The 27350-nt window shown below is 40.0% G+C and overlaps 1 protein-coding gene and 2 pseudogenes across 3 annotated transcripts in view; 2 read left to right on the top strand and 1 right to left on the bottom strand.

The window, feature by feature from the left end:
• Positions 1–8197: 8197 nt before the first annotated feature.
• PBDC1 (polysaccharide biosynthesis domain containing 1) lies at positions 8198–12337 on the top strand. Its single transcript, XM_077145920.1, has 6 exons — positions 8198–8333; positions 8430–8495; positions 9767–9826; positions 10338–10478; positions 11424–11535; positions 11844–12337. The coding sequence occupies exons 1-6, from the start codon at positions 8304–8306 to the stop codon at positions 12086–12088; spliced, it is 654 nt and encodes a 217-aa protein (XP_077002035.1). The 5' UTR covers positions 8198–8303; the 3' UTR covers positions 12089–12337.
• The window catches only part of LOC143670882 (trafficking protein particle complex subunit 13 pseudogene), a 48776-nt pseudogene continuing 32850 nt past the window's right edge, over positions 11425–27350 (top strand). Inside the window, exons 1-4 of one of the 2 annotated variants that reach the window (XR_013169469.1) lie at positions 11428–11535; positions 13594–13730; positions 22053–22375; positions 22991–23145. The product of XR_013169469.1 is annotated as a trafficking protein particle complex subunit 13 pseudogene, transcript variant X1 (transcript). Of the gene's footprint in view, positions 11536–13593; positions 13731–22052; positions 23146–27350 lie in introns of both variants that reach the window. The other variant, XR_013169470.1, reaches the window with a different exon arrangement.
• LOC143670881 (phosphatidylinositol-3-phosphatase SAC1 pseudogene) lies at positions 16327–17767 on the bottom strand (annotated as a pseudogene).

The following is a 27350-nucleotide window of genomic DNA, read 5'->3' as shown; positions in this document are numbered from 1 at the left end:
GAAACCAGAAATTGAAGTTCTGGAAAATTCTGGGCCTGCAGAAAGGGAGACCCCAGAGAATAGTGCCCTGTGCGAGGATTTAACCAAATGTGGAATCAGCCAGCCATTTCAGAGAAAGCCAGGATTAGACATGGAGTTATCCAGGAAGGATTTGTGGAAACTCCTTATGTCTGATGGGCATGATCCAAGGCTACTGCATAGAAAGCCAATGAGAGTGTTGCAGGATCTGTATAAAGAGAACCACTGCCAATCAGGACTGAGAGGGACAGAGAAGGGACACATTGGAGGAAAAATAACATCAGAGCCAAAACCCTGGAGGCTGAGGTCTGAAGTCAAGAAGCCTTGGGCCAGGAGAGCGAACCCACCCAAGCCCATGGAGAGGGTGAGTTTGTCCTAAAGGCAGAGGATGGGCCTTCCACCTCGTTGCAGTGGAAGAGTCATGCTGCCTCAGGCCTTGGAGAGAGTGAAGCACATTCCTTGGGGTTTGGGGAGAGCCTGGCTGCCACCACATGGAGGGGTTGAGCATGTGCCCCAGAGAAGGCAGAGAGCCTGGGTGCAGTCCCGATGCTTGGAGAGTGTGGAGCCAAGATAAATGTGGTTTCCCCAGTGTCCCCCAAGGCTGCATTTGGAGAGAAGCAGTCCTCTGCATAGGCCTTTGGAAAAGATGGGATTGCTGCTTTCTAAAGCCCTGAGGATAAATGACTCTCAGACTTTGAAATCTAATGGACTTTGCCCTGCAGGTTTTCAAAACTGCTTGGGTCCAGTGTCCCCTGTGTTCCTTCCTTCCTATGGAGGTGTTTGTATGTCAGAGGGTGGGAAATAAGTCCAACAAAAATACAGGGGCCTTCTGCTTCAGTGAAATTTCTAGGTGTCCAGTGGTGTGGGGCATATCAAGATATCCCTTCTAAGGTAAAGGATAAGCTGTTGCATCTGGTCCCTCCTATGACCAAAAAAAGAGACACAATGCCTAGTTGGTCTCTTTGGATTTTGGAGGCAATATATTCCCCATTAGGGGGTGCTACTCTGACTTATTTACCAAGTGACTAGAAAAGCAGCTAGTTTTGAGTGGGGACCTGAACAAGAGGACTGACAGGTCTGCTGTAGAAGCTGCTCTGCCATATGATTGAGCCATTTGATCCAGCAGATCCAATGGTGGTGGAAGTGTCAGTGACAAACATAGATGCTGCCTGGAGCCTTTGGCAGGTCTCTGAAATGAGAACCACAAACGGACTCCTAGGATTTTGGAGTAAGGCCTCACCACCCTCTGCAAATAACTACTCTCCTTGTGAGAAATAGCTTTTGGCCTGCTACTGGGCCTTAGTAGAAACCGAACACTTAACCATGGGACACCAAGTTATCATGAGACCTAAGTTACCTATCCTGAGCCAGGTACTGTTTGACCCACCAAGCTATAAGTTGGGCATGCACATCAACACTCCATCATAAAATGGAAATGATATATACAAGATAGGGTCAGAACAGTTCCTGTAAGTTACCTAAGAAAGTGGCCCAAATGCCCATGACCCCCATTTCTGCCACATTACCTTCTCTTTCCCAGACCGGAGCTATGCCCTCTTGGGGAGTTCATTACAGTCAATTTTGACTGAGGAAGAGAGATCTCAGGCCTGGTTTACAGATGGTTCTGCACAATATGCAGGAACTAGTGGTGGTGGACAGCTGCAGCTCTGAAACCCCTTTCTGGGGTGTCCTTGAAGGACAGTGGTGAGGGGAAATCCTCCCAGTGGGCAGAACTTTGAACAGTGCACCTGTTCATTTTGCTTGGAAGGAGAACTGGCAGGAGGTGCATCTGTAAACTTATTCAATGATATTGCAAATGGCTTAGCTGGATGGTCAGGGGCTTAGAAGGAGCTTGTTTGATAATTTGTGACAAAGAGGTATGTGGAAAAGCCTTTCTGAGTGGGCAAAAAGCATGAAAGTACTTGTGTCCCATGTGAATGCATACCAGAGGGTGACTTTGACAGAGGAAGGTTTTAATAATCAAGTGGATACGATGACCCATTCTGTGGATAGCAGTCATCCTCTTTCTACAGCAACTCCTGACATTACCCAATGGGCTCATGAACAAAGTGGTCATGGTGGTAGGAATGGAGGTTATGCATGGGCTCAGCAACATGGACTTCCACTCACCAAGGCTGACCTGGCTACAGCCATTGATGATCGCCCAATCTGCCAGTAGGTGAGACCCACACTCCGCCCCTGATATGGCACCATTCCCCGAGGTGATCAGATTGTGACCTTGTGGCAGTTTGATTACATTAGACCACTTCCATCATGGAAGGGGAGTGATTTGTTCTAACTGGAATAGACACATACTCTGGATATGGATTTGCCTTCCCTGTACCCAATGCTTTTGTAAAAACTACCATCCATGGGCTTACAAAATGCCTTATCTATCATCATGATATTCCACACAGCATTGCTTCTGATCAAAGAACCCACTTTTCAGCAAATGAAGAGCAGGAATGGGCACATGCTCACAGAATTCTCTGGTCGTACCATGTTGCCCATTATTCTGAAGCAGCTGGATTGATAGAACAGTCGAATGGCCATTTGAAGAGCCAATTACAGTGCTGCCTATGTGGTAGTACCTTGCAGGGCTGGGGTAATATTATCCAGGAGGATGTGTTTGCTCTGAATCAGCATCCACTTTATGCTGCTGTTTCTCCCATAGCCAGGATCCATGGGCCCAGGAATCGAGGGGTGGAAATGGGAATGGCACCTCTTACTATTACCCCTAGTGATCCACCAGGAAAATGTTTTCTTCCTGTCCCCGCAACCTTGAGCTGGTCTCCAGGTTCTAGTTCCAGAAAGGGGAGTGCTTCCACAAAGATACACAACGACTCTTTTGAACTGGAAGCTAAGGCTGCCACCTGGCCACTTTGGGTTCCTCATGTCCCTGGATCAACAGGCAAAGAAGGGGATTACTTTACTGGCTGTGGTGACTGACCTTGACTATCAACAGGAAATAGGACTGCAATTGCCCAAGAGAGATAAAGAACATTTTCCCTGGAATACAGGAGATCCCCTAGGGCATCTCTTAGTATACCACGCCCTGTGCTTAAAGTCAAAGGAAAACTGCAACAACCCAATCCAGGTAGGACTATCAATGGCTCAGAAACTTCAGGAATGTATGTTTGTACCACCCACCAGGCAAAGAACCATGACCGGCTGAGGTGTCTGCTGATGGTAGGAGGAACATGGGATGGGTAGTGGAAGCAGGTAGTGATAAATATGAACTATGACCACGTAACCAGTTACAAAAACCAGGACTGTAATGCTATGAATATTTCTTCCTTGCTTTGTAATGAGTATCTATGTATTTGTATGTAAAGCAAATATCTTTGTTTTCCCTTCTATTTTATCCCCTTTATCATATGACAGAAGTTGTACTGGTCATGTTATAATATTTAAGTTGTAGGATATCAAATTTAAGAGCAAATGTTACCCAAGGACTTGCACCTTATTCTGGAGAGATTTAGTGTGTTTCTGGTTGTACACAGGACAATTGAGTATTGTTAGGTGAGAAAAAAAATGTGTCTGTTATTGCTTTCTATTTAGAGATTAAGTATGGTTTAGGTGATGTGTATAGTTGCCAAGTTGACAAGGGGTGGACTGTGATGTTTAGGTTCATGGGTCAACTTGGCAAGGTGATGGTGACCAGTTGTCTGGTCAAGCAAGCACTGGCCTATTTGTTGCTGTGAGGACAATTCTTGGACTTAAATCATGAGCAAATTGGTTGCATCCATGGCTGATTACATCTGAAGTCAGCTAAAGGGACTGTATTCTGCAATGAGAGATGCTTAATCTAACCACCCAAAGACTTTTAAGAATTCAGAAGAGAGATTCTCCTTTTCTGCTTCAACCAGCCAGCCTTTCCTGGGGAATTAGTTGAGGACCTTCATTGGAGCTTTACAGCTCCTAGCCTGCCCTACAGATTTTGGACTCTTATGTCCCCATGGTGGTGTGAGACACTTTTATAAGTCTCATATTTACAGATATTTCTTTTTGGCTCTGTTTCTCTATATAACCCTGACTAATACACCATTTATCCAGTTGTTCAACTCTAGAGTCTTGTAATCACAAAAGATAACCCCTAATGTTTGTTAATGAAGGAACTTGGATCTGCTCAGAACTAACCCACCTCAGGTCCAAAGTCATCTTGATAACCGAGACTGAATCTAACCAAAATGGGCCCAACTGATGTGAATAGTAGCTTAAACTTCTACCTACAAGTCACCTATACCTTATTCCACCATTTTCTTTTATACATTCTGTGACTAAGCATATAATCAATCTGCACCTGCTGAATAATTAGATCACCTCTAATTACATAATCTGGGGCCACCGTGCTCATTATCCTAAACCCTGCCCATCTTTTTCTCTAATAAAACTGTCCACATTACTACAGTTCAGGAAGACAGGTTTTGGGCCAATTGGCCATCTGCTCTCCTACTATGTGCCTAGTAATAAACTCTTTCTCTCTTTGAAACCCTGGTGTTTCAGTAATTGGTTATTGACTACGTCTGCAAAAGAACCCACGCCCTTTGTCTGGTAACAAGATGGGCTCATCACCATTCCCATTCCTGCCTTTTCTGGATACTCATGGTCTCATTAGCCCTCCTGGCTGAGCTCTGCAGTGGCCCCAAAGAAGGTGTAAGGGTCACTAAGGCTGTCATAAAGCTCAAGCAGGGATCTCATTTCTCTTTTCCCTCTTTTGGTTGTGAAGGTTTTCTCAATCTTTTTATGCTGGGTCTCCCGTTCTGGGATTTCTGTTCCATGTTGTCAGGGATATTTGCACTCCTGGGAATCCTGTCCCATGTAGAGCTGTTGGGCAGTGAGTTCCCTTGCCATGTTAACTCAGAGAGCGAGGCCTCATGTGAGCAACAAAAGAGGTTATCTGGGGGTCACTCTTAGGCATAATTGTAAGTAGGCTTAGCCTATCCTTTGCAGGGATAAGTTTCATAGGGGCAAACTTCAAGATTGAGGCCTTGGCCTATTGATTTGTTGTCCCCATTGCTTGCAACAATATCAGAAATTTTCCAAATGGGGAAATTGAGTATTTCCCCTTTTCTTCCCATTCCCCCAAGGGGACTTTGCAAATACTTCTTTATTTACTGCTCAAAATCTCTCTGGAATTTATCAGGGTATCGTCGTAACCTGGATAAACCACACTCATGCCCTATTCAAGATCCATGTGCTTATGGTGTTCAGTTAAACTGACCATAGAAGTTAATTTAGGAAATACATCATCCAAAATATAAATTTTGCAGCAAATAAACACCTCTCCCTTTAGTATCACACAGAAGTTGAAGTTTTAAAATATGGATGATATTATGCCTTACCCAGTCTTCTGATGTAGCTTAGGCCTATCCAGATAACTTCATTCATATATCTATTCAATGTCTGATCACTTTTTCAACTTTTTAAATAGTTCCTATATGGTGTACTGCTGACTTTCATAGCTTCAGAGCTCTAACTCTTGAGTCTCAGGTGTCACATAAATACCCGAAGTTCCTGGGAAAAACCATGTTATATACAAACAGCTCAGTATCTCAGAATTTAGAATTAACAGTTACACTTCCTGAATATATGTCACTGCTGTAAGAGTTTACAATCTTGGACCCTTTACAATATGCCGCAACCTGATATCCCATACTCTCAACTTTAGTTTATCGAATTTTTATATTACAGTTAGTCCATATGATTGAGGCATGATAATATTTGTCTTTTTGTTCCTGACATTTCATTCAACATACAGCTCTTAAGATTCATCTAGTTGCATGACTCACAACTTCATTCCTTTTTGTGGCCGCTCAGTAATCTATTGTATGTACACACCATAGTTTCCTTTCTGTCTCCCTCATTTTAATGGCCAGGTACTTTGAGTCCACCTGAAACAATAGGTATGAGTGCAAAGGCAAACCCTTATCCTGACACTTCCTGCCTAAGATGGTTCCCTTGACTGGCAATGAGAAGAGCTCTGGATGGCAGTTTTATCTCCTGTGGTTTTGGGGTACAGAAGCAGCTGGCTTTTCCATCTTGTGAGGATCCCGTTGTGGTTCCATCTTGTGAGGACCTGATTCCTGGTCTCTGCAAGCATCCAAATTTGTGAGCTGTTGGGAATACTCTCACTAAAAAGATTAAAAATAACCCTAGCAACCCATGCACATACTATGCATTTTAAAAATTTGAAATCAGTTAATCTGCCTAAAGCAGATGAAGAAAATTACCCAAGTTCTCCCTCAGGTAAAAGGTCTGTGGTGTCTTTGGAATTCTATTCATGTTCGCTAGTTAGCCTCCAGTTTGGCCGTAATTTGGAGGGAGTGCCAAAGTATACTCCTCCATTTTACTGTTTCCTATTGATCTCATGGCCAGGCTTCCACATTCACTAAATTTAGCATCCATGTGAAAGATCCATCTTACATCCAAGCCTCTGAATTCGATATGACCTGACACTCTGTCTTGAATCTTTGCTTAATTGTCACTGACAACTTGTGATGTAAAGCCTAAAATTAAGATTTAATATTATGTGCTGCTTTGGCACTTGCAAAAACTAGGAGGGCCTTGAACACCCTAACTACAAATCCCATTCACTGCTTGGCTCCAGAGGATAAGATCCCCTAGCCAAACAACCCTTTCTTATCATAGGGACCAGGCATACTTTCTGCTTACCCTTGAGGAGTGGGCTTCTGTTCTCTGCTAGCCTGCAGAATTATTCAAACAAGCCAATCACATCCTCTTTCAGGAACCAGGGGGCCATTGCATCCTCTTAATACTACAAAATCTGCCTCCCACAGCCCCTGGTTGCTCACCCTGTTCCCCAGTGCAACCCCTGTGTGGCGCTGTGTGGCATGCGATGTCCTCCTTCCTCAGGCTGTATGTGTGACTAAAAAACTGCTGCCATCTCATCTATCCAGTGCCAGGTGTCATGTTTTCAGTCATCCCTATAATTCTAGGGTGGGGATCACTTGTCCACCAGCAGGGTGAAGAGAAAGTGATCAAACCATGACTTGTTTTTTCAGTCTTTTCTGCTGGCTTCTCTTCTTCATCAGTGGTATTGCCCTTGGCCGGCTGCTGCTTGTATTGTTTACAGTTTCCTTGAGAAATCTCAATCAATCCTGAAGCACTAGCTATCAAATTTATATCCCCAATCAGATCTCCCCCTGTTTGGTTAAGTCTACCTGAAAGTCGTATAGGCTCATCAAACTGAGATCCTCAAACTGATCTCACCATCTCTCCCTCCAACCCTGCCCTTCTTATTTTCTAGCGCAGCGACATTCTCCCCACTCCGGTCCCCCCCAAAACCTTACTCTGAAAACTGGGAGTTACAATGTCACCCTAATTCTCCTTTATGCCCCATATCCAATTAGTCAAAAAGTCCTACTAATTCTATTTCCCTTAGTAATTCTCCAATACCATATCAACTGCCACTGCCTTGGCTTAGGGTTTGATCACCCACTGCCTTCTAGCTGGGCTCTCTGCCTCCAAATTTGTCTTTCTCAAATGCATCTTCCATATTGTGTTAGAATGCTCTTCCTAAAACCTAAGTCAGATCATGAGGCTGACCTTCAGTAGCTTACCATTGCGTTTAGGGTGATGTCTCAAGGCCTTAATAGTCACCATACAATGCCCTTCTCTTCCCCAGAAGAATCATAGATGAGTGCACTATTGCTCTGGCTATGCTACTTTTGCACTGCCCCGCAAGGTGTCATGATGATTAATTCATCAATGCCTTTGCACACCCGGTTCCCTCTGCCTGGAGTGTCTTTCCCAATCTACTTTGGCTACCTGGCTAAATGTCCTTCTCATAAAAGCTTAGGTGTCCCTCCTTGGTGTTGCAGAGCATATATGGTGCTATGCTGTGATCACCACTTTCATTCCCTCACTACATCTAGTTCTTACAAGGCAAGAACTTAGGTTTTCATCCCTCTGCCTCGCCTAGCGCCATGCCTGTTTGTGATGTATTCCTTTATTTCGGGTGTGAATTCAACTCTCTGTGGACAGACTGCGCGCTGGGGCCAGGAAAACCGCATTAAATGAACTCGGGCTCCTCCCGCAGTCTCCCCCCTCCTTCTCTGCGGCAGCAGCGACCGCCCAGGAAAGCAACTCTTCTGCGCCTGCGCAGGGCGCGTGAAGCCGGCCAGCGCCTACCGCCACCCGGCGGGGGAGGGGACGGTGCACGCAGACGCAGCAGCTCCAGAGCGTCCCTTGCCTGTCCCTCCCTTTCCAGGAAAAAAAAAAAATCACTTCCGGAGTTGAAGTCACGCTTTCCGGGCTGCAACATGGAGTCGGCAAGTGGAGCAGATGAGCTGGTGAGACGCTGCTGTGGGGCCGGGTGAGTGGGGAAGTCGAACCGGAGCGGTGCTTGAACTACAACTACCCCCTTCCCATTTTTTTTTCTTTCCCAGGTTTCGGGGGAGCTGGTGTCTGTGGCACAGGCTCTTTCTCTCCCAGCAGAGTCTTATGGCAACGATGTGAGTATCGGTCAACCTCCCGGCCAGCCGGGGGTCTCTGTAGGGCCTGTCACTAAATTAGAATCCCCCTGCTCCGATATCTTCTGCAGACTCTTCCCGGTTCCGCCAAAAACAGCACCGTCTTTCAGTTTATCTTAATCTTTTTGGTCCAATTCATCCTCATCTTTTTGGTCCACAAACGCGGGTCTAATGCCTATGCAAGTGACTTCCAAACTTCCTGCACTTGAGAATCACCAGGGGAGCTTTCAAAAATCCCTGTGTCCAGGTTGTAATCCATACCAATTAAATCACAGTGTCTGGGTGTGAGAACTAGGAATCAGTATTTTTTAAGGTTCCCGGGTGAGTCCCACGTGCAGCAAAATTGCACTGGCTTAAGGTGTGACTGGTTCAGAGCGTTAAGGAGAAAGCACATGATGTATTTTGAGAAACAACACCCAGGGATGTGAGAATAGTAGTAACACCCAAATGAGAATGTCATGCCTGCTAGATGAAGGGGTCAGGCCATAAGATCCAAAGGAGTTTAGCCGAAGGAGAGATCCCTAAGGACTGGGGCAGTAGGGGAAGGCTGCAGGGAGGAACTGGAGCTGGAGCTGGATCCTTAAAATGTAGGTGGACAAAGGATGTGGGTTGGCTGAGAGGAGAGTGGATTGCAGGCAGGAAAAGGCATAGAGGCAGAAATGCAAATGGCCTTTTCTGGCATGAGTGAAATAGAATGGGAGATTTCAGTGGAGCAGGTGGTGGGCCAGGCTTGGTAAAGATTGTTTATAACCTGGCCTGCTTCCTAGCACTGATTTACTGACTTGGTGCTATGGGATGGGGAATTAATTGGCTGTCTGATAAGCACAAACAGATAGGAGGTATAGCAGTCTTGAAGATGAAAGGTAGTTCCACTTCCGTTATCTTCCTTTGTCCTCACAACAACTCAGTGGTTTAAGTCGGTAAATTTGTTGCTATTTTACAATGATCAAAGTCATTCCTTTGGAAGCGATTTGTCTACTGCTTTATGTGTTTCTCAGGCTTTCACTAGCTTCTGGGAAAAGATGGCCAGTGGCTCACTGTTTATTAAACTGTGTAAGTAGCTTTCTTGGCTTGTCTTAAGGACAAAATAATTATATTATCCAAACCCATTAGAACGGCTTTTGTGCTTTGACAGTAACCTCATGCTTCGTAGCCCTTCTAAACATTGACTAGACATTCACTGACTTTCTTAGTTTGCCTTCCAGTAGCAGGATTGGGAGATTTCTTACCTGGCGTCCTTCATTCCTTTGCAGCCTGATATTGAGATAGCTTGGGCTATGAGAGCAATGCAGCATGCTGAAGTCTACTACAAGGTGGGTTGTGTGTCTTCATCATTATTATGGACAATTAAATATATAATTGTAGTGTGCAGTGTGCTCTGGTTATCACTCTTCTCAGCAAGCTAAGTGGTTGTGTTTTGGACATAATTTTTGTTACTACAGAATCTTATGCACGAGAAGAGGAAGGTAAAGCTATATATATATATATATTTTGGCCATTAGGATTTCTGCTTCTTTGTCCAGTTTTCCTATGTCTTGCTAACTGGTACAATAGTGCCTAACCCTTGGTAAGCACTTATTAAGTATTTGTTGAATAAATGAATGATCTACAAATGGTAACAACCAGGTAGTACTAGGGCCAAATGGGTTTGAATTGGTGGAAAGGACTGTAATATATTATGACTTTTTAAAACTGTGTCATAATTTCATCCTGGACTTAGGCTTTTTATACTTCCCAGTGAAATATTCTGCCTTGAGGACCATGTTTCCTTAGTATTTAGCAAATTAAATACTGGCATCTGTATATTGTCTTATTGTCTGACAGCTGATTTCATCAGTTGACCCCCAGTTTCTTAAACTCACCAAAGTGGATGACCAAATCTACTCTGAGTTCCGGGAAAGTTTTGAGAATCTCAGGATAGATGTTTTGAACCCAGATGAGCTCAAGTCTGAATCTGCTAAAGAGGTAAGAATTCTCTCTCTTAAATATGACCTAGCATCTGACCAATCATTATTTATTATGAATACATTTGCACATATTCATACTCTTGGTTTTAAGGAAACTACTTAAATAACGAGGGCTTTTAATTAGGTATAAGGAACTAAATAACTAAGTTGTGAAAGGAATCTTTATCTGGTTTATGGATTTCTTATGTTCACTGGATATTTTTTTTCTCCTTTTTGCCCTGACCATCTCATCCCCACGTACCTGGACTTTGCAGAGGAAGATAAATTATTTTACCTATGTGAATAGGTTAGCTGGAAGGTTTGCATGGGGAAATGGTAAATATAGTACAAGGAGATATTTTGATTCTCTGGATTTAAGTTCATGGTATCACAGGCCACCCATAATTGGAAAACATATGTTTTGCATTGCTTATTTGATTATCTTGTACTTTCCAGGGCACTAAAACTCTTTCAGTTGGGAAAAAATTTCCTTGAGAGTATGCCCTTGGCTTATGAAGAATCTGAACTTTTAAGTTCTAGCAGACTGTTACTGGTCTTTGGAAAATTGGCACTACTGAATGGACTTTTTTCTTAAAGTCTAACTTTGTAATTTTGGCTCTTTTGTCTCATTTGTGCGTTAGTGGAATGAATAACAATTTTGTGCTGAACTGGCCAGTAACTTAAAAATGGAACAGAGTGTCCACTTAAGAAATCATATTTTAATTCTGTAGTAAAAGATTTAGATTTTTTTTTCAGGTTGAAATACTGTTCATGTTGGGAAATACCAGTCTAAACACACAGTAAAGTGCACAAAAACTTGCACAGTTTCACTCTCAGTGAAATTAGCAGTCATCCCCAATCTTGGTCTCTTCCACAATATTTATCTCACTGGGGAAGTGGAAGCTGGCTTGACTACTTCATCTTTCTGCATTTGTCAGCTAAGGCATCATTTTTGCTTTTATAGAAGTGGAGGCCATTCTGCTTGAAGTTTGATGGAATTGTAGAAGACTTCAACTATGGTACTTTGCTGCGATTAGATTGCTCTCAGGGCTACACTGAAGAAAATACCATCTTTGGTGAGTTTCTTTGCCTGTGTAATTATTTATGTATAAGGAGATTGAGTGGTCTGGTTTTACTGATAAATCAGTTACATGGATAGTTAGGGGTTCATCTTATTTGTTATATCTAAAGATCATGTTGCTACTTCTTAAGGATTGTGACTTAGTTAAGTATTTTCAACTTCATTTAGCATAAAATTCCAGATCTGAAACTTATAATTGTACTTGAATGATTTAGACTTTAGTCCGGCTTTGCCAATAGATTTCCTGTAGGTTTAAGGAAGTAACTGAGGCTAGGACCATAATTAGTACTATTTACCTTCTAGCCCCCAGAATACAATTTTTTGCCATTGAAATTGCTCGAAACCGGGAAGGCTATAACAAAGCAGTTTACACCAGTGTTCAGGACAAAGGAGAGAAAATAGCTGACAACCAAGGAAATAAAAGAGCTGACAGAAAAGGAGAAAATGAGAAAGCCAGCAATGGAGGAGAAAAAGAGAAAGAAGCCAACAAAGAAACCAACAAAGGTGGTGAAACAGCTTTATCAGGTGGACAGGGAACAGCACTCTAGAAGCGCTGATTCAACTGAGCCTATAAGAACCACACTGCTACCTATACAGATCCCTTTGGATAAATGTATGTTTTTGTGCAATTGAAGAGTGTGCAGAAAGACATCTTTCTAACCTAATAATTATGAGCTGTTCTGGTCATTCCTTTTAGAAACTGCTTAAAGACTGTTAGTGGAGTCTTAGTTGATTGTTTCTTTGTTCTTACCGCTGGTTAAGAAATTTTATAAATAAATTTCTTGCAGTTCATACAATTATCTATATTTGTTTTTGACTATAAAAGGTATTTAAAATTATTTGGTGCTTTTAGCCATGTCTTATATAAAATGATTTATGCCCGTTTCTTAGTTCTTGACACTCTTTCCTATAATGAAGTTCTCTTATACCTAATGCATCAGTCAGGTTCCTCCAGAGAAAAAACACCAACAGGATATATGTGTGTGTGTGCATATATTAATAAAGAGATTTGTTTAACGAATTGGCTTACGTGATTGTGGAGGCTAAGTCCAAATTGTGTAGGTCAGGCTGGAGGCTGGAAATTCCAGGAAGAGTGATGTTGAAACTTTGAGTTTGAAATCCATAGAGGAGCCACCTGACTAGAACTTGGAGAACAGTAGAGGGTACAGCTTTTTGTTTTTTTTTAAGCTTTTTTTATTGTGAAAAATAACATATATAAAAAAAGCAAAAATTTCAAGTACCTTTTAACAAGTAGTTATACAACAAATTTTAAAGTTTGGTATGGGTTACAGTCCCATGATTTTTCATCTTTTCTTCTAGCTGCTCCAAGACCCCAGAGACCAAAAGAAATAATCAATATAATGATTCAGCAGTCATACTCATTTGTAAAATACTATCTTCTCGATTATATGCCTCCTTCTCTTTAAATAACATATATATATAAAAGCAATAAATTTCGAAGTACCTTGAACAGTTTGTTATGCTACAGATTTCAGAGTTTGGTATGGGTTATAATTCCACAATTTTGGGTTTTTATTTATAGCTGCTTTAAGGTACTGGAGAGTAAAAAAAAATATTAGTATAATGATTCAGCACTCATACTCATTTGTTAAATCTGACTTTCTCGATATAACTCCACTATCACCCTTGATCTTTCTCTCATTCTTTAGGGGTATTTGGGCTATGGCCATTCTAAATTTTTCATGTTGGAAGTGGAGGGTGCAGTTTTTTTTTTTTTTTAATGGGTAAAAATATTTTATTTTGTCATCATCAGTAACTAGTACGTTACCAAGTACACAATAAATTTTCAATAAATATTTTTAAAATAAATGAAGGCCTGAATATTTGAATCATCACATCCTTCATGACAATAAACATAAACCCACATTATTTAATGAGTGTTTTAAGTCATTGCTATGAATGCAAATTTATTTATCTAAGTTATCCACTATTGAGGAGCATTTAGATTGTTTACACATCTTGTCTGTTTTAAATAGCACCAGGTTAACACCCAGTACATTAATCTATATACACTTAACTTTGCCAATACCAGAAGTTGAGAATGAGAAAGCTGATGTACCACCTGCCAGCTGCAGGTTTCCATCACTTTACCTGCACTGTGCAATCTAAAAATCAAGAAGTAAACACCAGAACTGTTGGATCCAGAGTCACTACATCTTTGCTTACCAGGTGAATACCTTGCTTTTCTTTTATATTTTGTGTCTTGTATCTCCTCCTCCTCCTCTTTCTTTTTCCTCTCTCTCTGTCTCTCTGTCTCTTTCCATCCACTCATCCTTTTTTTTTCAGTGCAGTTTTATTGAGATATATTCACAGTACCATGCAATCCATCCAAAATATACAATCAGTGGTTCACAATATTATCATCACATAGTTGTGCATTCATCACCACAGTCAATTTTAGAACATTTTCTTCACTCCGAAAAATAAAAAAGAGAGAAAACTCAAAACACCCCATTTCCCTGACCCCCCCATCGTTGATCTCTAGCACTGGTGTGGTACATTTGTTACTGTTAATGAAAGAATATTAAGATATTACTGTTAAATATAGTCCATGGTTGGCAATAGGTGTGTTTTTTCCCCATATACCACTCTATTATTAACTCCATATAATAGTTCTGTACATTTGTTCTAGTTCATGGAAGACATTTTTTATGTTTGTACTGTTAATCACAGTCATCATCTACCACAAGATTTACTGAGATAGACCATCCCAACTTTTAACCTCTGACTTCTGGTAACATATGACTCTAAACTTCCGTTGTCAACCACATTCATGCCCAATTCAGCACTGTTAATTATACACACAAAAATGTGCTACTATCACCACTATCTGTTTCCACTTACTTAGGTTCAACTTAGTTAAAAATTCTGTACATCTTAAGTAGCCTCTCCCCATTCTCTAGTCTCATTCTGTCTTCTGGTAAACTATGTCTATGAGTTTACATATTATAATTCATATTAGTGAGGGCATATAATATTTGTCCTTTTTTGTCTAACTTATTTCACTCAACATAATGTCCTCAAGGTTTGTTCATGGAAGATGTAGTTGATTTTTTTTTTAGTTATAATGTGACGTTTTATTTTCACTTATGGATGTATAGTACATGAATTTAGAAATAAAATCATTGCAGGGTTCTGAAATATTGATACCCTAAGATCTAACACCCAGTAGGAGCCCATTCACTACAAAGCAGGCACATTAGCCATTCTGATTTGGTCTTTGTTGTAGTTGTTGAAATACTTTCTTAATGTGAAATGCCCAGTACCATTTGAGTAATATAGTACAGTAGACATGAACTAAGTTTCAATATTCAAGGTATCTTTGGAACAAATTATGCTTATTTACATATTAAGGATATGTAGCTGTATTTTATCTATTGTAAGTTTTAATGACTGATTTTAAGCTAGAGGATTTTCCAGCTATTATTTCCTTTAGAGTTTCTAAAAGCAACAACTCTTATTAATGTTTATAAAAGATAATATTCAAAAAAAGATAATGTTGAAACAAAGGTGCTTTTAAAAATATTTAAGGACAACGTGAGGTATTACTGTTGGAAAAATACTGTACATATTTTCAAGCACAACAAAATATTGGAGCAGTGTTTGTTTTAAAATAGCGGCAATTATATTATCTTAATACTCTTCTAACATTTACACCTCATAATTACAATTTGAATATACAGTCCTACTATAATTAGAACTATGCACAGCTGCTAAAGCTTATGTTTCACCCCCCCCATAATAAAGTTTAAATTGGTCCTTGATTAGGAGAACTATAACTACCTGGGAGCACTAAATTTGAGACACACATTGATAGCCAACACAAATCTTTAGAGAATGAAAAGCATCAACAGTACCATGCGTGAAAAGAAGCTGCTACCTCCAAATGAAACTTCAAATCTAGTACAAGACCCTCCCTTGGGTCTGCATGTCTTGACAAGTGATCCCCAAAGAAATAAAAATGTGCAGGAGGAAACAGCTCCCCAAACAAGGGTATTTTCCACACTAGGGCAATCCTTAAAATAGAGAAAGCTTTGGACATTTAACGTTAAATACCGAGTTTACATTCTTTGATTTCACTTGTACCTTTTAAAGTATATAAAATATATCTGAACTTTTTCATCATGCTTAAAACTGCTGGTCCAATTGCAGAAGTTCAAGCTAACTGAACTCATTGGGCAGTTCATCCAAAACTTCCAAAGAATACCAGACCCTATTCTTTTCTCTATCATGAAGTTACAGACTCTTTCATCAAATCACTTGATATATGAGAAAGACTTACATTTTATAAACATCATAAACTTAGCTTATTATTAAACTTTTAAGAAAAGGCCAAAGAAGTGTGGAAAAGTATGCTGGCTAACAAGCAACTGCTTCTTCAATGACAATGAAACTCAGGTAGAAAAATAATTCTACTGTTTTAAATAATGAAAGAAGCTAGAGTTTTAGTACATTTCTTATTCTATAACAGGTGATTTAACTGACAATGAATAGATTCCATCCATTCTGGTTAGTTGAATTTAGGTTGCATTTTTATTACAGAAGAGTTTCAAATTATAAATGTAACTATCCCAATTATAAAGAGATCAATCAAGGCAGTAACATCAGAACAATTATAAGTCATCACCAATGCAAAGAGCACAGATACACTTTTTCATAAAAGCTTTAAAAAAACACCTGGACTGATGTGGAAAGCAGGTCAGTAAAGACTCCAGTTCTGCATAATGGAATCTCCCAAGCCAAGCCACTTTCCACAGACACAAATTTAGTCTATCTTTTGTGTCTGGACCAATCCGGGAGCACCAACAAAATCTTTGCCATTGTAAATGATAATAAGAAATGTTCCAATACTTGTAACGCCCCAGAAGAGCACATAGGCAGTGTTTCTGTCCATGTGTCACTAGCCATAAGCAAACATAATGCACATTGAAAATGCAACAACCATGGTAATAGGCAAAGTCAGAAATTTCTAATCTCTTGGAACACTTAAAGGGCTGTGAGATTTTAATTCATCCACTAAATAGTTCCCAAGAAATGAGTCTATGGAATCTTGTCTAAATCCATTAGAAAAGTTGTTCTAGTAATACTGTTTAAGTGAGTTCCAGACATCCATTAGCAGTCCCAACTGAGTTCTCTTCCCAGTTCTGGTAAAATCAGCCTTTAAGGCACCAGTTCCTGCATCCTGTTCGGCACAGGCATTCACATTGTCAGCCCAGGCATTTTTATAAATCTTTTCAAATTCATCTTGTTCTTCAAGCTTTTATCCCACATGCAAAACTTCTAGTCTCTGAAGCTAGGCCCAGAGTGAACGACGTGCTGACAAACTCTGGATCCCATTGGTTCTATCTAGACAATCCATGCAGTTGCTGTGGAACATGCCTTCCTGGTTTGTCACTACCTTTCCAGCAGAGTCCACTACAAGATAATTTAATTCATCTAGCATTTCTGTAACCTGATCCAATAAAATACTTAGTCGATCCCATCTCATGTTTCTGCATTCCTTATGGAAATCAAAGGCAATGTATCCAATCATTCCACTTCCTAAGGAAGATACCATTGTTGCAAGTGTCTGCTCAAGTGGCTTCTCTGAGCCCTTCTGATTAACCAGGTTGAGTATGATTGTTTTCCATAAATAATTTCTTGTGAATCAAAGTGCCTTTGGAAACCATTCACATGATTTGCTACTTTGTTGATGGTTGGCAGTGGTTTGTACTTGAGATTTGGTCTTTGGGACCAGAAAACCGGTATTGATCCTCAAGTCTGTACGAATGAAGCCCTGCTCCCATTGTAGTGCAGAGTTTGTTCTGTTTCTACAAAGTTAGCTGCATGGCTTTCAGAATCAATCCCTCTTATGTAATACCACACAACCAGCTCTGAAACTACCCCTCCTTGATATGAGAATTGAATCAAAGTATTTTCCATTAATAGAACATAAATGCATAGTAATAAAGCCATGTAGCACTGGAAGAACAAACTGATGGACCTCTGGCTGAATAGAAAGTTCTTTTAGAAGATGACCATTCCATACAAACTGCTGATCTGCTCATTCCAAGAGACTCATTTCTTGGAATTCTGGACTAGTGCTGCAAAGTATGGGTCAAATCATATGTTGTTAAAAAGTAAAACCCATCCACACTTAAGACATGGTTTATCATTGCTAGGAAAGTTTTAGTAGCTTGTAGCTGAATATCAATTAAGTGCAACATTGTTTTAAAGAAAACATCAAAATCTGTTGCTTTCTGGTTTGTCTTTTTGGTAATGACAATAAGATCATTACCTGCCCCAGATGGATTGTGCCCAATATACCAAATATTGGTCTTGTGACAGCTGAAGGAGGAACATCTTTCTTGAAGCATCAGCTGCTCACAGACCATTGCCACCACCATCCTGCATCACTACCTCTTTCCTCCTTTCTCCACCTGCTCTGCCCCATGCTGCCACTTCAGCTACCATATTTCCAGTCAGCGAGGTATGGTGGCAGCAGCTGTAGTTGTTTTTTTCCCTCAGAAAAATTTTATTAAACAATTCCTATGGTTAATGAGACATATATGACATAAATTGTGGTTATATGTTGGGGGTCATGGGAGAACCTTGGAATCAGTGTGGTGGGGACCTTCATTACAGGTTATTTTCATAAATCAACATCATCCTTTAGAAAAGTAGTTTTTTCATTTAGGAAATCATATGTAGCTGAATATTATATCTCATCTAAATTGTAAAAATTGTTTAAAATCTTGAATTGTTGAAATTTCATTGCAGTAACTATCATGCAAAGTATTTAATCATTGATCTGAGATTAAATATATGCATTGATTGATTGAGTAGAAGGATATTATGATGTCTTGAAAATTATAAGAATTAAGTAGTTACTTTCTAAAACTAAGAACCATTCTAAACTAACAGTGGCCCTGTGATGGTTAGGTTCTCGTGTCAACTTGACCAGTTGTCTTTTCAGGCAAGCACTGGCCTGACCATTGCTGCAAGGATATTTCATTTCTGGTTGATAAATCTGAAGGCAGTTGTATTAAACCAACAGTCAGTTGATTACAGCTGTGGCTGATTACATCTGTGATCAACTAAGGGCGTGTCTCCTGCAAATGACATAATTCAATCAGTTGAAGACTAATGAAGAAGAGAGACTTTTTCACTGCTTCTTCAGCCAGCAAGCCTCTCTTGTGGAGGTCATGGAGACCTGTCATCAGAGCTGCCAGCCTCATGGCCTGCTCTACGGATTTTTGACTTTTCATTCCCACAGTTGTGTGAGACACCTTTATAAACTCATAATTACAGATATTTCCTGTTGGTTCTTTTTCTCTCAAGAACCCTGACTAATAAAGCTTGGTACTGGGAGTGGTTCTTGAGAAACAGAATCTTATTTTTTTCTATTATTCCCTCCACCCCAAAGGTAACACTTATTCTTTTCTTTTAATACAGTTTTATTGAGATACACTCACACGCTATACAAACCGTGTGAAATATACAATCCCTGGCTCACCGTATCATCACATAGTTGTGCATACATCCCAATGATCAATTTTGGAACATTTTCATTAATCCAGAAAGGAAACAAAAATAAAAAATAAAACCCAAATCCTCCCATACCCCTTATCCTTCCCCCCCACCCACCCATTGACCCATAGTATTGGTGTGGAACATTTGTTAACTGTTAATGAAGTAATATTAAATATTACTATTAACCATAGTCCATAGTTTGCAATAGGTACATTTTCCCCATGTATCCATCTATTTTTTTAACATTTGTTCCCCCTATTATTTATTATTTTTATTTTTTAATTTTTTAAAATTTTTATTGATACAACGTACAAGCACATGCATTCTCTTTTTTTTGTAGGGCCAACAAATATTTTTATTATTAGGTGTTAGATGATAAAACATTCAAATAAGAAACAGCACTGTGATTTCATAATATAAACAGAAGTGAAAGTCTACAAAAAGGAACTCAAGGTGTGTTAAGCATGTGAAAAGAGCAAAATAATGGCAGAACCTGTTTTATTAGATAACAAATAAAAGCTTTGATTTATTTTTTGTTAAATAACAATGATGTTGCTAGCAAAGGATGAAAGTTTCAGATAAAGGGGAATATAAAACTGCAGTAGATTGAAAGTCTGCAGATGTATGGTTTGCTACACAGCTACACTGTCATAAAACAGTCAAAAGGGTAAGATGTGCTAGTTCAGAACAATGACATAATATTTATAAATATTTATATGTATGCTGAATTAGACCATTACTAAGAGTTGCAACTGTGGTCTAGAAAGAAAGCTGGGACTTGTTTGGAGTTCCTCATTTTGCCAGTTACTAGGCTCCTTGATTTGTGTAAATCACAGTCTCTGAGCCTCAGTATCTTATCTGTAAAATAAATGAGATGCTACCCAGCTCAGAAGACTAAAGGTAAATGATAAAGATGCCTTGCAGACTATAAAGTACTATATAAATGTAAGTGATTATTATCATCATGTAGGGACCTAATAGAATCTTTTTTTTAATTATTATTAAAAAAATTTTTTAATTAATAAAATGAATCAACATACAATATGAACATTCTTTTTTCCCATCACATAGTTCTGTATTCATCATCATGATTGTTTCTTAGAACATTTGCATCAATTCAGAAAAAGAAATAAACAGAAAACAGAAAAAATTCATGCATACCATGCACTTTACCCCTCCCTTTCATTGATCACTAGCATTTCATCTACTAAATTTATTTTAACATTTGTTCCCCTATTATTTATTTATTTTTAACTCATATGTTTTACTCGTCTGTCAATAAGGTAGATAAAAGAAGCATCAGACACAAGGTTTTCACAATCACACAGTCACATTGTGAAAGCTATATGATTATGCAATCATCTTCAAGAGCCATGGCTACTGGAATACAGCTCTACATTTTCAGGCAGCTCCCTCCAGCCTCTCTGTTATGCCTTAACTAAAAAGGTGATATCTATTTAATGCTTAAGAATAACCTCCAGGATAACCTCTTGACTCTGGAATCTCTCAGCCACTGACACTTTATTTTGTCTCATTTTTCTCTTCCCCCTTTCGGTCAAGAAGGTCTTCTCAGTCCTTGTTTTTTTTTTTTTTTTTTTTGCATGGGCAGGCACCGGGAACTGAACCTGGGTCTCTGGCACAGCAGGTGAGAACTCTGCCACTGAACCACTGTTGCACTGCCCCAGCACATACATTCTTAACATGCAAACATTCCGTGCATGGTATAAAATCAATGGCCTGCAATACCATCACATAGTTGTATATTCATCACCATGATCATTTTTAGAACATTTGCATCACTCCAGAAAAAGAAATGAAAAGAAAAAAGAAAAAATGCATACATACCATACCCCTTACTCCTCCCTTTTATTGACCACTAGTATTTCCATCTATCCAATATATATATATATTTAACTTATCATTTGTTCCCCCTATTATTTTTTTCCATATGCTTTACTCATCTGTTGATAACATAGATAAAAGGAGCATCAGACACAAGCATCGCACAGTCACATTGTGAAAGCTATAGCATTATACAATCATCTTCAAGAAACATGGCTACTGGAACACAGATCTACAGGAGAAACAGAATCTTAAAAATGGTTTGTTTACGTTTGGTTTTCTACTCTGATTAGACTGAAAGGCACTAGTGACCATATCCAGTAATCAAGATTGCACTGACAGTCCATTGGGTTAGTTGGCAAGAGAGATAAGCAAAATACCACTATATGATTTTGCTAATTGTACACTTATATGAGGCAAGGCTCTGGGTGAGAGTGGTTTTTTTTTTTGTAACTTTTTTTAATTGTGAAATATAACATATATACAAAAAAACATTAGATTTCCAAGTACATTTTAACAAGTAGTTATAGAACAGATTTTAAAGTTTGGTGTGGGTTACAGTTCCACAATTTTTAGTATTTTTCTTCTAGCTGCTCCAAGACATGCAAGTTCTTTTTTTACTTTTTAAAATATTTTTATTGACAAAACAACATACAAACACAAACATTCTTAACATACGAACATTCCATACTTGGTATACAATCAGTGGCTCACAATATCATCACATAGTTGTATATTCATCACCATTATCATTTCTTAGAACATTTGCATCACTCCAGAAAAAGAAATAAAAAGAAAAAAACTCATATATACCATACCCTTTACCCTTCCCTCTCATTGACGACTAGTATTTCCATCTTGGGTGAGAGTGTTTTTGACACCTTCATGGAGTTTTGTGGAATGAAAAGGTATAATGATGCTGGCTGGTTGTTGTTAGATATGCCAGCTAGAGTTATGAGGTAAAGGGATGAGCTGAAGGTTTCAAATTTGCAACTTAAACACCATATGAATGATGTAAAAGTTTGATGTATGCCCTTATTGTCTGTGGTCGCAGACTTGAGATCTCTGAAAACCAGACACAGAGCTTTATGTGCAAGTAGCAGATTTAAAATGTAAACCGAAATCTCCACCTTGCAGGGTGTCTGCTGTTAAAGTAAGGGCTTTTATTTGGAAAAGAATGGGATCCTGAAACTTGGGATAGCAACATATGGCTTGATAATGATGGTAAGAGGAGATGGACTCCCTGGAATCTGCTGAGCCTTTGCCAGATAGACCTGTAATAGACTGCCCTGAGGAAAGAGCTTCCCAACCTCCAGTCTGCCCAGAGAAGTCTGCCATCCAGCCTCCATCCAACTAGATTAACTCTTCAGTGCCTGCTAACCCTGTAACCAGCCCTCATTCCTCTGTCTAGAGCCACGAATCCTGTTTCACCAGACCAAATTGCAAAGGAATGCCCTGAGGTAATTGGCTTGAAAGACAGTTCTATTTCTTTTTGTTATCCACCCCCACAACACCTCTTTTCTTCATGACCTATAACTAGCCTTAAGTCCCAACAGACCCTGAAAGGTGAAGTACAAAGTGTGACCCATGAGGAGGTATGTTACACTCCAAAAGAACTGCATGAGTTTCCAATCTATATAGACAGAAATCAGAGGAATATGTGTGGGAATGGACATTAAGAGTGTGTGATTATGGTGGAAGGAATGTAAAGTTGTATCTGGCTGAATTTATTGATATAGGCCCACTAAGCCAAGATTTTGCATTTAGTGTTGTAGCTCCAAGGGTTAGAAAGGGCATTAATGGTTTGGGTGGTTGGCTGAAACATGGATCAAAAGGTGGTCAACATTACCTGAGGTCAAAATGCCAAAACTGCCCTGGTTTATTGTAGATAATGTAGATGAGGAGATCCAGAGGCTTAGAGAGATTGGAATGTTAGAGTGGATCTATCATGGAAGACCTGCTCACACACCCCAGGAATGTCCAGAGGATACATCTTTCACCAGAACCTTGAGAAATAAATTTGTGAGATTAGCTCTGACATCCCTGAAGAGTTCTGTAATCGCTGTTCTCTGTAGGTCAAATAATACTCTGGGAACTACTATCACTGAGCTGGAATCCTTAAACACAATGAGGATGATGGGATCCCGAGTTGGCAGAAGCCATGTGGTGACACTTAATCACCATAGATAAGGTGTATGGACATTTTGCTTGGAAGGAGAACTGGCAGGAGGTGAGTTTGTATACTGACTTATGGGTTTTTCTTAATAGTTTAGCTGGACAGTCAGGGACTTGGAAAGAGCAGGATTGGAAAATTGGTGACAAAGAGTTCTGGGGAAGTGGTATGTGGGACCTTTCTGAGTGAGTAAACATATGAAGGTATTTGTATCCCATGTGAATGCATACCAGCGGGTGACTCCAGCAAAGAAGGTTTTAATAATCAAGTGGATACCAGTCTTCCTTTTTCCATAGCAGCTCCTGACATTGCCCAATGGGCTTATGAGCCAAGTTGTCATGGTGGTAGGGATGAAGGTTATTCATGGGCTCAGCAACATGGGCTTCCACCAAGGCGAACCTGGCTACAGCCACTGCTGAGTGCCCAATCTGCCAGCAGCAGAGACCCACACTTAGTCCCTGATAAGGTAACATTCCCTGAGGTGATCAAGCTGCTACCTGGTGGCAGGTTGATTACATTGGATCTCTTCCATCATGGAAGGGGCAGCTATTTGTTCTAACTGGAATATACTCATACTCTGGATATGGGTTTTCCTTCCCTGCAAACAATGCTTCTGAAAAACTACCATCTGTGGATTTATGAAATGCTTTATCTACCATCATGGTTGTATTAGTTAGAGTTCTCTAGAGAAACAGAATCAGCAGGAAATATTTGTAAAATATAAAATTTATAAAAGTGTCTCACGTAACCATGTGAACATAGAGTCCAAAATCTGTGGGGCAGACTGTGAAGCTGACGATTCTGATGAATGGTCTGGATGAACTCCACAGGAGAGGCTCGCTGGTTGAAGCAGGAAGAGAACTTATCTCTTCTGAATTCTCCTTAAAAGGCTCCCAGTGATTAGATTAAGCATCACTCATTGAAGAAGACATTTCCCTTGGCTGATTACAAATGGAATCAGTTGTGGATGTAGCCAACATGCTCATGATTTAATTCTATGAAATGTCCTCATAGCAAAAGACAGGCCAGACTTGCCCAACCAGACAAACAGGTATCACCACCTGGCCAAGTTGACACATGAACCTGAACATGAGAATGGTATTCCATACAGCATAGTTTCTGATCAAGGAACCCACTTCACAGCAAATATAGTGTGGGAATGGGCACATGCTCATGGAATTCTCTCGTCTTATTCCCTATCATCCAGAGCCAAGTCGGTTGATAGAATGGTGGAATGGCCTTTTGAAGACCCAGTTACAGTGCCAACTATGTGGCAGTACCTTGCAGGACTGGCACAATGTTCTCCAGAAGGCTGTGTGTGCTCTGAGTCAGTGTCCACTGTATGGTGCCGTTTCTCCCATAGCCACAATTTATAGGTCCAGGAATCAAGGTGTGGAAATGGGAGTGGCATCACTCACCATCACCCCTAGTGATCCATTAGAAAAATTTTTGCTTCCTGTCCCTGAAACCTTAAGCTTTGTTGGTTTACAAGTCTGAGTTCCAAAAGGAGGATTGCTCCTGTCCGGTGACACAACAATGATTCCACTGAACTGGAAGTTTAGACTGCCACTTGGCTACTTTGGGCTTCTCATTCCATTGAATCAAAAGCACGAAAGGGGATTAATGTACTGTCTGGGGTGATTGATCCTGACTATCAAGGGGAAATAGGACTGCAGCTACACAATGGAGGTAAAGAAGTATTTGCCTGGAGTTGAGCACATCTCCTAGGGTGTCTCTTAGTACTACCCTGCCCTGAGATTAAGGTCAATCAAAATCTGTAACAACACTATCTAGGCAGGACTACCAATGGCCCAGAAACTTCAGGAATGAATGTTTGGGTCACCCCACCAGGCAAAGAATGACAGCCAACTGAAGTGCTTATTGAGGGTAAAGGGAACATGGAATGGGTAGTAGAAGAAGGTAGTGATACATATGAACTGTGACCATGTGACCAGTTACAGAAATAAGGTCAGTGATGGTATGAATATTGCCTCCCTGTTTTGTTCTGAGTATGTTTGTATTTGTACATAAACAAATATGTTGTTTTCCCCTTATATGACATAAGTTATATTATTCGTGCTATAATATTTAGTCACAGGATATGAAGTTGAACAGTGAATGTTACTTAAGGACTTGCACCCTATTCTGGAGAGATGTGGTGCATTTCTGGTTGTACACAGGACAGTTGAGTATAGTTAGGTGAAACATATGTCTGTTATTGTGTTCTATTTGGAAATTAAGCATGTTTGAAGGTGAAGTGTATAGTTGCCAAGTTGACAGTGGGTGGATTTTGATGGTTAAGTTCTAGTTTCAACTTGGCCAGGTGATGTGCCCAGTCATCTGTTCAGGTAAGCACTGGCCTAACCATTGTTACCAGGATATTTCATGGCTGGTGGATAAATCAGAAGACTGGTTTATTAAATCATCAGTTAGTTGATTGCAGCTGTGGCTGGTTACATCTGCAACCAACTAAGTGCATATCTCTCGTGAAAGATAATCCAATCAGCTGTAGACTATTAAAGCAGAAGAGAGATATTTTCTCTGCTTCTTCAGCCATCAAGCCTCTCCTATGGAAGTCGTCGAGACTTCAGAGCTGCCATCTTCATAGTCTGCCCTATGGATTTTTTTTTTTCCGCATGGACAGGCACTGGGAATCGAGCCTGGGTCTCCGGCATGGCAGGTGAGAACTCTGACTTTTGAGCCACCGTGGCCCGCCCAGCCCTTTGGATTTTTGATTCTTCCATTCCCACGGTTGCATGAGACACCTTTATAGATATCATATTTAAAGATATCTCCTGTCGGTTCTGTTTCTCCAGAGAACCCTGACTAATAGAGGCCGTCTCTTGGTAGTTTTGTAATGACAAAGTGTTTGCATGTCATATTTTAGAAAATTGCTTTCTCTGCTGGTTTGAAAATATTATGTATCCCAGAAAAGCCATGTTTTAATCCTGATTCAATCTTGTGGAGGCAGCCATTTCTTTCAATCTTGATTTAATAATATAGGTTGGAAGCTTATGATTAGTTTATTTCCATGGAGATGTGACATGCCCAATTGTGGGTATTAACTTTTTTTATTGTATAGCACAACATATATACAAAGCAAAGAAATAAAAAGCAATAGTTTTCAAAGTACACTTCAAAAAGTGGTTCGGGATAGGGCAGGCCATGGTGGCTCAGTGGCAGAGTTCTCGCCTTCCATGCCAGAGACTCGGGTTCGATTCCTGGTGCCTGCCCATGAAAAAAAAAAGTGGTTACAGCACAGATCCCAGAGTTTGTCATGGGCTGCCATACAATCCTCTCATATTTTTCATTCTAGCTGCTCCAGAATATAGGAGGCTAGATGGCTTAAATACTTTTTTATCATCACAATTGACTTTTTTTCTTTCTTTTTTATGTGAACAATAACATACCTACAAAAAAAGCTACAAATTTCAAAGCCAAGCACCACAATTAGTTGTAGAACAACAATTGTAACATGGGTTACAATTTCACAATTTTAGGTTTTTACTTCTAGCAGTTCTAAAATACTACAGACTAAAAGAGAGATCAATTTAATGATTCAGCATTCATATTCATTTGTTAAGTCCTATCTTCTATGTATAATTCCACCATCAGCTTTGATCTTTCCATGCCTTTCTTTGGGATTATTTGGGCTATGGCAATGCTAAATTTTTTATATTGGAAGGGTCTGTCACTAATATGGGGTAGGGAGATGGAACTATCTGATGTTCTGGAGAGGCTGGGCTATGTTTCAAGACTTATCTGGACCAAGGACCCATCTGGAGGTTGTAGGTTTCTGGAAAGTTACTGTAGTGCCTGGAACCCTTATGGAATCTAATGTATTGCTCTAGGTGTTCTTTAGGATTGGCTGGAATGGTCCTGGTTTGGGGTTGGCAGGTTATGATAGGTAGCAAGGTCTACCTGAAGCTTGCGTAAGAGCTACGTTCAGAGTAGCCTCTCGACACTATTTGAACTCTCTTTGCCACCGATACTTTATTAATCACACTCCTTTTCCCCCTTTTGTCAGCATGTAATTGTTGATCCCACACTGCCAGGTCTGGGTTCATCACTGGGAGTCCTCTCCCATATCGCCAAGGAGACTTTCACCCCTGGATGTCATGTCCCACGTAGTGGGAAGGGCAATGATTTCACTTGCAGAGTTGTGCTTAGAGAGACTGAGGCCGCATCTGAGCAACAACAGAGGTCCTTCAGAAATAACTGTTAGGCATGTCTATAGGTAGTCTAAGGTTCTATGCTACCTA

The sequence above is a fragment of the Tamandua tetradactyla genome, chromosome X (genome assembly GCF_023851605.1).
Source record: "Tamandua tetradactyla isolate mTamTet1 chromosome X, mTamTet1.pri, whole genome shotgun sequence".
Taxonomy (NCBI): Eukaryota; Metazoa; Chordata; class Mammalia; order Pilosa; family Myrmecophagidae; genus Tamandua; species Tamandua tetradactyla.
Note: the sequence above shows the minus strand (reverse complement) of the source record. Positions and strands in the feature narration are given on the sequence as shown.

Bases quoted from the DNA above. Each gene is read 5' to 3' on its own strand.
- PBDC1 (XM_077145920.1), top strand. From the start codon at position 8,304: ATGGAGTCGGCAAGTGGAGCAGATGAGCTG. The intron at 8,334-8,429 runs GTGAGACGCTGC...TTTCTTTCCCAG, and splicing joins CAAGTGGAGCAGATGAGCTG to GTTTCGGGGGAGCTGGTGTC. The intron at 8,496-9,766 runs GTGAGTATCGGT...ATTCCTTTGCAG, and splicing joins CAGAGTCTTATGGCAACGAT to CCTGATATTGAGATAGCTTG.